The sequence below is a fragment of the Crassostrea angulata genome, chromosome 5 (genome assembly GCF_025612915.1).
Source record: "Crassostrea angulata isolate pt1a10 chromosome 5, ASM2561291v2, whole genome shotgun sequence".
Taxonomy (NCBI): domain Eukaryota; kingdom Metazoa; phylum Mollusca; class Bivalvia; order Ostreida; family Ostreidae; genus Magallana; species Magallana angulata.
This window is the reverse complement of record NC_069115.1, coordinates 2,848,756-2,862,715: the sequence shown is the minus strand read 5'-3', so window position 1 is coordinate 2,862,715 and position 13,960 is coordinate 2,848,756. Positions and strand designations below refer to the sequence as shown.

Below are 13,960 nucleotides of genomic sequence, written 5' to 3'. Positions count from 1 at the left end.
TAACCAGGCATTTATAGTTTTTAACAAATATATATGGGAGTAGAGAAGAAGATTTTCTAAGATTTATTACTTTTTAACTATATGGCCATATTGACACCACCCTAGAGCCTGAAACCCTGACCAAGGGATCATAAATTTCACAATTTTGGAAGAAGGCTTCGTGGACTTTATAATCGTGCATTTAGTTTTCAACAGATATATATGGGAGTAGAGAAGAAGAATTTCTCAGAGTCAAAACATTTTTACTATATGGGCATATTGGCCCAACCCTAGAGCCCGAACCCCTTACTCAGGGGTCATGAATTTTACAATTTAAGTAGAGGGCCTCATGGACATCATAACTATAACCAGATTTTTCCTCACATCTGTGGGAGTAGAGAAGACGATTTTTGAAAATTTGTTTTTTTTTTTTGCATAATTGGCCCCACTTGTGGCACCCCGGGGGTGGTAGAGCATGAATTCACAATTAAGATTTCTCTTACCATAGAGATGCATCACACCAGAACTGGTAACAAGCAGCCTTGTAGTTTTTAAGAAGAAGTTAAAAATGTAAAATTGTTAACGCACGACGACGAACGAAAACAGATAGCGATAGGTCACCTGAGTTTTACTCAGGTGACCTAAAATACAAGATAAAACAGTTTAAAGAATAATATGCGGATGTACCTATATATTTGTAACTGTATGTGAGGAGACAAATGTGTAGCAGTGTACACGTATACAACGCGACGATGCGCAGTTTGACCTAAAAAACTGACCAGTTTCTTCAAATTTCCTTAACACTTGCTGTCTAGCAATTCCTTTCAAGAATTCCAATTTATGCAAGCGCATTTGAAGTTTTCTCACAATTTAATTAATCAGCCCGCGGGCTGACTAATCACTGCGTAGCAGCCACTGCAATAATGTACGTAAGCCCTGCACATTAGGTTTACAATAGCCCGTGCTGTTATGTGCTAAAACCCCTGAAACTGGTTCCCAAACCAGTTTATATGATGTATATCTTTGCTCATAGGGGGCAGTTATTCGATGCACCGGAAGTATAAGTCTAACGACAATAAAGCGCTGAGTTATACTTAGCGCTTTAAAAGGGAGAAAACCTACTATAAAGTCAGCTTTTCGTGGGGGAAAACTGCTATATAGCCATGTTTCCTGGCAAAAATTGCTATATAGCCTTTTTTCCAGGGGAAAAGATGGCTAGGGGGAAAAGGTATTATATAGCACCGGGACCTTACTGATTTTTTATTTAAATTATCCCTTTTATGACATATTTATAGTATAATGTATACATTCATTGCACAAAATTACTTAAAACACACATGTCGAAGAAAAATGATATCCCCTCTTTATATGTTATACAACAAGGTTGTTTAGTTCATCTTCTAGTTGAGAGTTACTGCCGATAAATATTTGTTAAAATGTGCTATTTTTCTACATTCACCGATAAAAACAGTGACCTAATGCTATAGGCCAATGATTCCCTTCGTTAAATATCTTTATGTTATGCCCATGTAAAAATATTTATTGGGTAATATAAATTGGGTCAATTTTTTAAGATTTGAAACCGGTCCATCTTCAACCAAGGAAGTTAGGTTCTATCGAAAGAAAGGCCACTCTTAACATTAGTTTCATATTTCCCTTTTCTGTATTTCATCAAGAAATAAGGAATCGTTCTTTCAGTATTATGAGGTGATAATTTTGGTCTGGGCGTGGTCAAAATCAAATAAAGCCCGAAAGGCTTTATGATAGATTTGACCAGGCTCAGACCGAAATTATCTCCTCATGATACAAAAAGAATGTTTCCTTATTACTTATATTGATATATAATTCCAATTTCTACAATTTAAAACAACATTATAAAATCACTAATTTTTACATGTAGCACATGTTATGTATTACTTCGCGGCGCTGCCAATACCGTGTTTTAGTTATGCTATAAGAAACGCCCATTTTGTGTCACTCAGCTTTTTATGAAATTATTGAGTTATAGGCTTCAAAATTGATTCGTAATGTTATCGCAGACAAAGACAGTTGAAAATATAAATATTCATAATTAACTCAGTATGAGGAACATCTTTCAGATTTTTCAGTGCTCGATACGATAAACAAGTTCTTTGCCGCATGTTTAGAATCCATACTTCTAATGAATTTTATTTTTCTACTTTTCCATGATAATTCGTAAATCTGTTACCTTTTCATTGTTTCGTGTACACGCGATACAACCTTACTTTCGTTAGCTGAAGATGGATTGGTTCAAAAACTTGCAACTTGTCGGTTAAAATTGACCCAATTTAACCAATAAATATATACACATGGGCATAAAATGCATATGATGGTCGACAGGTGGCTGCCACTCTACAATGACGTTCTACGTGTCACGTGTGCAAGGTTTTGATCGAAACTTACTGACACCTTACACCTAAACTAAAAGTGTACAATGTGTACAGTATCATTGCAAAATATTATGCAGATATTCAGTGAAGGGAATTATTGAGTTACTAAATGAGGTCCCCGTTTTTACGTAGATGTTCTTTGAAACCTGTAGCACCTTTCAACAAATATCAGCTGGAAGACGAAGAAAGCAACCTTGTTGTATGATCTGTATAGGTGGTAAAATTAGTTAAGTCCGGGAGTATATATACTTGGGGGTGGGTGAAGGGGTGGTTGGTCCCGCCCCCAAGAACCTGTGTGTACATGTTCTTATTGAACGTAAGATATCTTCATTATATTGTAAAACTTTTCATTCTGATGAATACATTATCATTTGCACATGTAATGTTGTATTTCTTAGAAATAATTCATTACTTAATTATAGCAATCACAGTCTTCGTTAACCAAAAAAACATTATTATTTGGAAGTTATAAATGATTCGCACTTGTTCACCTAATACTGAATATGCTATAGGAGTGTTCAATTATTAACATACATATTAAAAATTTATAGACAAATGGACGAAATACCATTTCTATGGAAAGCATTAGTAATAAGAAAAAATATAATTTGTCATTTGGGATTGTAGACATGATAAACTGTTGTGTTGCTTCTCCTTCAGTATGTCTTCATTTTTTTAAAAAAAACGTATCAATGTGCTGACTTTTGACAGTGACAAATTACTGCTTCTTTCTCGCTTAGTTGCTATTGTCACTGTCAGATGGTGGGGAAAACGCGTAAGGGGACGGGTTTAACGACGATATTACCAAGTTCCCTCTGTTATTTCCTAGCTAGCTTATAGACACTTAACAAAGTTTAGAGCATCTTAGTTAGGTAATTAAACTGAAATTCGTGCAACCGAGCCCAGAAGTATAATGTACATATCTTAATAAACGTATAACTTACCCGTATATGACAAGGTGATAACAGACTCAAACAATATTTCTAAAGATGATGATTTTGGGTCTTGAACAATTATCACCTCTGTAATCACAAAAGCGAAATACTTTGTTTTTCCTTAATTAATACATAATTGCATGATTAACTGTAAAATGCATTTATGGTTATAATTTTGAATTTTAAGAAAGCATACCCTGGCATGTGCCATAGACAAATTTTATCTTTAAATTGAGAAAAATATTCGTGCAAAAAGGCAATCCTATATCTTTTGATTAGAAAGTAAACTATTGATAATATAAATAGAACAAATGGCATGCAACTCACAACCTACCTATATTCTGTGAAGACACAAGCTGTTCTTGGTCATTTTCACTCATTTCCAGCAGTTTTTCTAAACCATTATGTTTTAGCATTTTTTCAAATTCAATTACATTGTGGTCGTCTTTAAGAATGAACTGCAGGAAACTACTCATCCTTTGTCTGCGATTTCCATTTTTTGGTAGAATCTGTTGTGTTATCCCATCAGTATCCCCTATGCAATTTGATAGTGTTTCTCTTGCAAACGTCATCTGCATTTCTTCAAGTAGTCTATTGAAATTATGTGCTATCTTTTTCCTAATATGTTCTGCAATTAAATATTCACACCTATTTGAAAGTTAACATTAAGAATGCCATTTATTTATACACGATTGTGATTGTCATAAAATTATAACTTACAAGATTTCATTTTATAAAAAATGCACAGTCTTCTCCTTTCTTTGCTTATAAGATGAAAGCGAGTGCTTGATAAATTAATGAATGATAATGCTGGTTTCTTAAACAGGGATGATATAATGGTCGTGTTTTTATTTTTTATATACGAATTCTAATTTATGATAATTTAACATAGCTTTTAAATGAAAAAAAGGTTCTGTTTTTAATACTAAGATGTACATACTTGCTGTCTGGCAAATCTCAGGAGGATCTATTAACTGTACAATGTCATGGTAACCAAAATTCTTTAGGACTGTCACAAACCCTTTGACAACATTAGGTTCTCCCTTCTCAACCAACGATAACAAACGTTCAACTCTTCTTGGACAGCTACCAGCTTTATCAACTGAGTCAAATTCACTTTTTGGAAAAGATTTTGATAATACAGAGGCTAAAGCACTGGGTTCAACATCAGAGATAAGTTTGTTCCTGTAAGCTTTTAAACGGTGTTTAATCTGTTCTGCATCCCTTGCTTCTGGATTTTCATGCACTAAAATTAGTATATATTTTTTCCCATTTCTTTGTACTTCATTATTTATTTAGATGTATATTTTTTCGATCAAACATTTATTACTTACCAGGGTTTCCTTTTGTTGGATTAGCATAACAGACCTGCACCTTAATTTCCACTGGTTCTGTTTTATCCATTTTGTCAGCAATTTTAATGTTCTTCAGCATTCCAAATACTATTTCAACTAAGTTATTGTTTTTCTTGGCATCAAGCAAGGTTTTAACAGCGTTGTCAGTCAGAGGTCTTAACTGAAGAACCACAGAGCCACAAGAAACATTCTCAATATCCATATGTCCATATACCATGGTCAACTGGCAAGGTCCAGGATCAGAAGACTCAAGTTGTTTGAATAAATCCCGTTCCACGCATTCGGCATTACGACCTTTAATTGTCAACCGCAGTTCTATCGGATCGTCTTTTGGATCGTCTGAAATTAACAGTACTTTACATATCAAAATAATTTATATATGTACTTAATTTAAAAACTTCTTTTCTAAAGTAAAATAACGCAAACAATTTTGAAATATACCATAAAATGTCTCAATTGAAAAATATTCTTCTCTCAAAAGCACTGTTCTAGCTAAGACAAGAAACTTTTATTCAAATATACCTGTTACTTTTTCAACTATGTGTGTCAATTTCCAATCCGATTGTTCCATTATTTCTAAATAAAGAAAACATAAATACCAAGGTTAAATGCAAAAATAATATACATTCCAACCATTCGATAATAAAGGAACATGAAACATAATTGTGTATAACTTAGAATTTAGTTTACTCAGAGGGCACAAATACTTAACTAAAAAGAAATGAAAAATCGCTAGATGCACATTGCATACACATTTTCAAAAAAATCGGGAGAGGGCTACATTATTGCAACTATGTGTTTATCAATAAAAATCTTAAAATGCCATACATTATACGATCTTCTAATTTTTGAATGAAATGATAATGATTGACAAATAATTTAAACGAATCCGAGAGTTGAAAACATTAAAGGGACTTGGACACGATTTGAACACAAAAATTTTATTTTTATTTTTTATGTATAAAATTGTTTACTGGTGCATTTTAAATGATTTACCAAAATATTGAACGTTAAAATCAAGTTACACGTGAGATACAGGGGTAAGAGGTGATTGTTATGTAAACAAAGCTCGAATCTTATAGTTGTTTACAAAAAATGTAATGTAGAGAATTACCATTTCTTAGACATAATGACATGTAAAAAAGCAATCTAAATTAATTCAATATCTTCATAAATACTATTATCAACAAAAGAAAAATACATTTGATTGAAACTTACACCAATACTATACATATGTAAGAAATGACAATATTCGAGCTTTGTTTACAAAACAAAGAATTATGATCTCTGTATCTTGCTTATAACTTGATATTTGAGTTTCAAATTTTGACATAGCATTATAAACTTCTATATTTATCAGTATAAACATTGAAAATGGAAAAATAAAATTTGAAAATTTTCAGTCAAATCGTGTCCAAGTCCCTTTAAAGTTATTAACATTTTTGTGTGGAATATTTTTCAATCAATTTTCTTCATACTATTTCTGTTTAAATATTAAGAGGCTGTCCAAGCAAACATCAGGCGAATATATAAGAAAACGTCGCACATCGATTTTCACGAATTTTTTGTTTTCCCTCTAAAATAGTTTCTTTGTATTCTCTTTTGACCAACAATAATGATGATTTGTTTGAAAAAATAATTTAAGTGGTTATTCAGACGGGAAGATATATATTTCATTCTCTTATATAAATCATTGAAACCATGTACCAACGCGGGGGTGTTAAGGAAGCATATGGGCAATTTAGCGTCCTATTTTGACTGTTATATTCAAAATCGTGAAATTAAAAAATTATTTTGAATAAGTTAAAAAACTTAGTATTATCCTTTAAAATAGATGTCAGTGCAATAAAATCAGGTAGTACATAACTGCCACATTGGTGCATTATCACGTGACAACTATAAATAGCTTACGTATATTCCTTAACATAAAATGAGATAGAACAACACTACCCCGCGGTTTCAAAAATAAAATAAACATACCAAGTGAAAGCAAAACATCTCAGTTTAATCAAAACCGCTGCTATAATCCTATGTTTTTCCTTATTGAAAAGTTATTTATCCGGTTCTCGTAAAACCTTCCCAACTTTTATATAGTTTGCACGGAAAACGGCAAATTGCATCAAAACAACACACAACAAAGGATTCTACCAGCACTTTTCAATTTAAGCATTGATCAAACTAACGATACGTATAAAATTTCAAGTTCAATATATACGGGGTAGTGTTGTTCTAGTCGGATTTTTATAACGTAAACAACGACAGAGGAAAGCCTGGCCGAGAAATAAAAGCAAATTTACATACCTTTTAGCGAATGATTGATAAAACTAACATCTCCACCAGTATTCTTATGTTCAATTCTCAATAAATCACACCACAATACTTTATTAGAGTTCTTAGATTAGTTATATTTTGAATATGTTTACAATGCTTTCCGATCAAATTCACACGACATTCAACTTTTTGTCATGACGTCATCAATGTGTAAATCTACGTAATACAAACTAATTTCTGGAAAAAGATTGTCTTCAGTATTTTTTTATTTGTTTTTGATCTACGTTTAGTTGCTTAGATATTTGAATATGTACGTAATATCTAAGATTTGTGATTTCATGGAATTACATGTAACTCAGATTCCATATGCTTCCTTAACCCTTTCGCTGCCACGTCAAAAAAGACGTTATTACGCTTCAGTGCCAAGCATGACGTTATCAAATTCATGTTTTGACGTAACAATCTGACACAACGCGCCGTACCATTTTTTAGCGTTGCGGGATGCAGTTTTGTGTTTAATCAATAATTTCTAATGTTATTATCGAAAACAATGGCTTTTTATCTTTTTCTCTGTCATTTCAAATAAGACGTTACGCCATTCTTTTTTTTTTTCTTTCTTTTTAAGCGTCGCCAAATGAAAAAGAAATGTAAAGAAAACCACGTCTTTCAAAAAATATGAATTACTTCAATAATGATGCATGTTCCCAATCTTTAACAAATACGTGCAGTTTTTAAAATAATCACGTTCTTATCCTGTCAATCTTAATTATAATCCACGCATACATGTGAATTTGTTATCATTGAAATTACATGTAGTTCTATAAGATATAATGCATATATCTCTTATTTCTTTGTTTGCACATATATGAGACATAAATTTCACGATAAAAAAGCTATCTTATTCCTGAGAGAGAGAGAGAGAGAGAGAGAGAGAGAGAGAGAGAGAGAGAGAGAGAGAGAGAGAGAGAGAGAGAGAGAGAGTTTAAGTAGGTTGACTTAAAAAATTCATAAATTATCGGATTTCTTTTTTGATAACCTAATGACATGCAATGCAAACTTAATCATGTTTTTCACACCAGAAATTCCCTCAAATTGTGAAAAATGGAACTGATGGGGCGGGATTATCACGAAAGTATATGGTCTAAATAGCAATAACTAAGTTTTTCCCACGAATAATTTGGACATTTATTTTTCAAACATCTTCATTCGGTCTCGCACCGTATGGGATTTACTGACCATGTACAAACCATATTAGATTAACATTAAACTATATGTGTAATTAAGCAAAGCACCAAATGTTTTAAAGCGATTTTATTTAACCAACTTACATTGTTTTAGAGCCTGTATGCATCATTAATACGATATTTTTGTAACAATCATTGTCATTAATAGCGGATAATTTTCAAAAACTAATTAATTAGTATAACGCAAATATGTTAGTGGTCAAGAGGCAGGTATTGCTGGCTGCAGCTGTAAAGGTTTATCATGATGCAGTTTAAAAAATTCGCAAAAGGAATTGGTTTTTACTGTGTGTTAGATATGCAGACATACAGACAAAGAATGACAGTGCTAGATTGGTAAGCAATTCCTTGTTCGTTTTAATAATCATTTCTATGAAATCGCGCAAGCATAAACGTCCATCCAAGTTTATGCTCGTAAAGTCATTTGGGGGAAATTTCGAATCACCCCGCGTTCCGTGTTTTAGAAAGTGTGGTGTATCGCACTGCAATGTACAAAACACGAACAAATGAAACTCTCCAACAGTCACCACCTGCAATGTAATTTACATAGGCGTCGGAATCGGAGGGGGGAGGGCTAAGGGGGGCTTAGCACCCACTCCACCATTTTTGCAAAGTTAGACCTAACCATTAGGCACATAGCATCATAGAAGGTTAGCCTCCTCCCCCCCCCCCACTCTTTCTCGCAGGAAACATATTTGTTCCTAAATTTACCTTGAAATGATTAAATTATTGAGAAGTTGAAGTCATAGGCATACTATTCCCCCCACCCCACCCCCCCCACCCCCCCGGATTAGGAATTTCATGATGTGGGAATTTTTTTTATTTTGGTAGGTAAGATTTTTTTTGGTAGTATAGGTATAGTACTACCCCCCCCCCCCCCCCCACGGATATTTTGGGAATTAGTTTTTTATCATTTTTTTTTTGCTTGTCAATATTTTTTAGGATTAGTCTAGCCCCCCCCCCCCACTCACTTTCAAATTGCCTCCAACGCCATGCAGTGATTTATATATAGAGAGTTTAAAGAAGAAATGACATACATTAATAAATTATTTTGTTATTAAAATATTCTCGCTAACCTCAGTAAAGAGAATTTATGTGATGAAAACGCTGCTCAATATTCATTTCTCATTACACTGTATGCTATTGCTTTATTCAGCGAGAAAATTGATATATTGTATGTTTGTTACAGCATGCGCGGATCCAGAAAACATTTCCAGGGGTGTCCGAGGGATAATTTTGTTTTCCAATGTTGGAGAGGGGTTTTGAGGCCTATTTTGGGAATTTTGCTATATAATCTTTTTAATTTGATTTCCCAAGAGGTGGAAGGAATAGTCCATGCACCCCCTTCTAGGTCCGCACATGAACGAGTATGATCTTTCTGTTGGATCAAAACAACGAACTGTATTAAACATGCGTATTTACACATATTTTACAATCAAGTTGAACAAAAACTGTTATTCAAAATACCCCGAATGACTTTAATGATTTCGTAAATAGAATAATATATAGGCTTATCGTGAAATTTTTAAAGCTGCTATGTTCGATTTTATACGATGGCTATGCTAGGTATGAGTATCATAATAGACATTGCAGTAGTTTTCCAGGTACATTAAGCCATATTTTATTGAAAAAGTGATGTACACAATTTATTTACAAAATCAAACGACATAAATTGTATTGATTTCTTTCGTCTCATAATAAAATTCGCTGCTGAGGTCAAGGCGGGTATGGTTGTATTACGACTTTGAAAAAAATTCAAATCAAAAATAAACGTCGGTACATTTTATTCACTAATATTTGGGGAAGTGTTTTGTATACATGTACAATCGATACATCACATGCGGGTTGAATAAACCCAATCATTCGGGAACAAAACCAAGCGGTTCCCGTTTCTAAACATTCCCAAGATGGAGTTGGTTTGTTTTGTTTTTTGTTTTCTCATACAGAAATTTTTTATGTACTTTAAATAATACAAACTTTGAAAGGAAACGGATTTTGTTTGTGTAAATAGGCATTTGTCTAATAAATTTGGTCTGTATAGAAAAATATTTGATACTCCTATAGCCAAAAAAAATCGGACTATGTATCTTTAAATTATCTGTATGTTTTAAAATCTTCCTTTTCTCGGACAGGTGAACACTATCTTAATTTTTACATTTTATTCCATACAAAGTAAAAACTTTTACCACATCATACGTGTAAAATTGACAATCACGATCGTCAGTTGTAAATGTTTGAACTCTCGGAAAAAGATGTATAATTTTGTTCTTAATGTTCTCTAATATCTTAGCTTATTTATCGATACAACTACGATTGTGATTTATATTATAGTTCTAATATTCAAAGAATAAAAAACAATATAGACTTAAGAAAGTTAACGATTACACATAGTTCATCATCATACAATGAAATATAACAGTTATGAAATGCAAAACATTTACGATTCTATATCTCGATTAGATCCTAGAAGTTTTTTTTAACCAACTTGTGGTCCAGGTTGTGCATTAGGACAGATATTATTTTCCCGTTCTGACGGAAAAGTCCTGGGGATGTATTCACAAAAACCATACGCCAGCCATGGTAAAACGCAGACAACGAGTTTGCGCTGTGTGACGTAGTGACGTCATGATTATGATGTCATTTTTAACGTTGTGACGTTATCAGCAGTATTTCACTAAACACATAGATCATACGATGTATATTGATACAAATTTTAAAAAATCAATAATGAAAAACAGAACCTGAATGTATTTAATATTTATTTTTATTTTAATGTATATTTTTTCAAATTGCCATAGGCCCAAATAGGCCCTGTGGCACTTAACGTAGATATTCAAATAGGCCCAAATAGGCCCTGTGGCACAGAAATGGTTAACACCCCCGCGAAACTGTGAGCTTGAGAATCCAATACATTGTTATTGGTGAGGGTTTGTATTTTTTATATATGAGAAAAATATTTTGACTTTTTATTGATAAAATAAAATGAGTGGGAAAAGATGGGTTAAAAAATTGTAGACAAGAATATTTTGGTAATATTTGATAATTTCAGTTACCTCCGTTGCCAAATGAATATTTGGAGGTTTAAAACTTCAGAAAAAAATAAAAGCAATAAATTTTCATATAAAATCAGCTTAATTGTTTATGGTAGACTAATTTTTTTTTTAAAGCTGAAATATATTTTAAAAAAAATTCAGTGCGGGTATATATTTAAAACCAGTGTAAACAAGGATGGCCGCCACTAACGTCTGTGTACAGCATGCTGCCAGAGGAGATTGTTTTTCGGTGTTCTGGGGAAGTTGTCTCGATCTCAAATACCATTGGAAGTTAAATCAAGTCGCCAATAATAGTAAGCATCCCGAACCTTTTATTGAAACTGAGATGAATTACTGTTACCAGACGAATTTCAACAAGTCAGCCAACAAACTATGCAGCTATGGGTACATTGATGTTCACATCCACACCTCAAAGAAAAAAGCAAGAGGTGTTCACCTGATGACGACAGAGGAATGTTATTTCTTGACAAACGGGTAGTTCCAGAGGATCAGGTAAATAATATGCAGAGAGAGAGAGAGAGAGAGAGAGAGAGAGAGAGAGAGAGAGAGAGAGAGCGAGAGAGAGAGCGCATTCTTACATTTATATTATTTAATAACAGATGTTTACTTGCACATTTAATTTGCATTAATTGCATAAACATATCATGAATGAATCTTGGTAAAAAGAAAGTACAACAATAATCATAGAGTTTTTCATGTGGTTAATATTGGGAAAATATCCTACAAATTTTTTAGATAGGATTGTGTTGTGAAATGGAGTACTTTTTTCCCCTTTGATAGGTCTTCAATCTTTATCTCTTTAATTTTCGTAATTGAAAAACATTGCTTTGTTAAAAATTGAAAAAATGTGATGAAATAACAAGTTTATATAACATACAAAGCAGAAAATATGGATTTTTTGTTCTGGTTAGCACAGCAATATTATTTTAACACAGCAGCTATTAACTTGGCAATCGGTCAGAGTAGATACCTGACATGTGACAAGAAATGTAAATAAACAATTTCACACAACAGAATGATATTAGTTTTGCTTATGCTAATCAGAATATGAAATGGAATCTCCATATGTGTTCCACAATATTTATCATCAATTTTAAGATCTTAACACTTGAAGGTACATGAATTTGTTTTATTGCGTTTCTCTATTTTTTTTGGTTGAGAAGTGCAAAATGAAATATTCATTTGGAAAATACTGTCCTTCTATATTTAAACTTGTATAAAACATAACAAAAAATCCTACACGATTGCTGAAAGCAAAAAAATCCACCAAGTTGCTTGGTATGATGGAAATGGATGACTTTTCCAGCATCCAATATCATGGGTAAAAATGACATTCCTTCATATGAAACAGTGAAAGTGTGCCGAATAAGGAAGAAGATCAAGAAGGGGGTTCAGGGATTATGTTATATTATTATGTGATAATTTGAAAGGATATATTTAGATGGCAGAGAAACTAACTAGATTTGCAAGTTATTATATAAATGGCCATATTCATTTAAATTAACCAATGTTTTCCTAAGGAGTGGTTGAATTTCCAGAAGATATCACTCGGAATTTCTTTTTCACAATTTAATCATCTTCAATGAATAAAGGATGCAAACAAGACTAAAATAAGATGCTTTGAAGTTTGTCGGATTGACCACATGAGAGAGAGAGAGAGAGAGAGAGAGAGAATGAACTTGTCTTCATGCATCATGCACTGTATGTACATGTTATCATTTAGCATTTTATAAATGCTCAATAAATTGTTATATTGTATGAGTTTATTCTCTGTTTATTTATTCCAAATTGCTACTGAACACTTTCTGAGATAACTAATTTAATTTTAATGTTATTATTAGTTTGATATCTTCATCTATTATGGTTGTTTGTCATACTTAAAGGTAACTTATACTAGCCTAGTTAATTTGTATGTAAAGAGATCTCAATATCTTGAGTAAATATACTCAGTAATTAGATATATTAACTAGATCTCGTTACGAGTAACGAGTAGGTCTTCCGTCCGATTTGTTTTAATGATACAATGAAATATCAATACACTCTGCAAAATCTAAAATCCTGGTGAAACTAGGTTTTTTGTCTCGAGACCGGAAACGGACGAACGAAAGTGATTAATGAAAATAAAAGCTGTTTTTTTTATACATATGCCTAGTTTACATCACTGTTTACCATGCTAGATGAAACACCAAAGACAATCGGTTAAACTTGTTAAAAACATGAATTGTTTGAATCTTCTATGAGTACCGGAAGTGACGGTTGACAAACTAAGACCCGTTAAGGAAATCTTCAATCAATTGTCTATCATTCATAAATCTCAATCACTTACAGTGACTAAAACCTCGCGAGTATCAAGTTTGTACAAAGGATAGATACCTAAGATATTTGATATAACTCCCAGGAAGTAGAATATGTTTGCTTATTTAACATATATAAGATCGTGTAATGATATACCGGTATTCATTCCATGTAAAAAAAATAAGGAAAAAAACTAAATGCTTCCGGTGACGACCGGAAGTGACGACGATTCAATCAAAATAATGTAAACACGGATACATACTTAGGGCTCTCATACCACAGAGTTCGGATGTTTAAGTCATCACCGTTTTTGAGATCTCATTGAGTCATTGTTTTTTGTCTCTTGACAGGAAACGAACAAACGGAAATACTCAGTGAAAATAAAAAGTTAATATTTCTTGAACTGTAGACACTTGTACT

General features: G+C 32.8%; 1 protein-coding gene across 1 annotated transcript in view; it reads right to left on the bottom strand.

The window, feature by feature from the left end:
* LOC128186394 (uncharacterized) overlaps positions 1–13,960 on the bottom strand; it is a 33,090-nt gene that overhangs the window by 6,747 nt on the left and 12,383 nt on the right. Inside the window, exons 7-11 of the mRNA XM_052856208.1 lie at positions 5,203–5,256; positions 4,660–5,019; positions 4,266–4,571; positions 3,660–3,953; positions 3,335–3,412 (exon numbers count right to left, since the gene is read on the bottom strand). Of these exons, the coding sequence (XP_052712168.1) occupies positions 3,335–3,412; positions 3,660–3,953; positions 4,266–4,571; positions 4,660–5,019; positions 5,203–5,256 (1,092 nt within the window). The remainder of the gene's footprint in view (positions 1–3,334; positions 3,413–3,659; positions 3,954–4,265; positions 4,572–4,659; positions 5,020–5,202; positions 5,257–13,960) is intronic.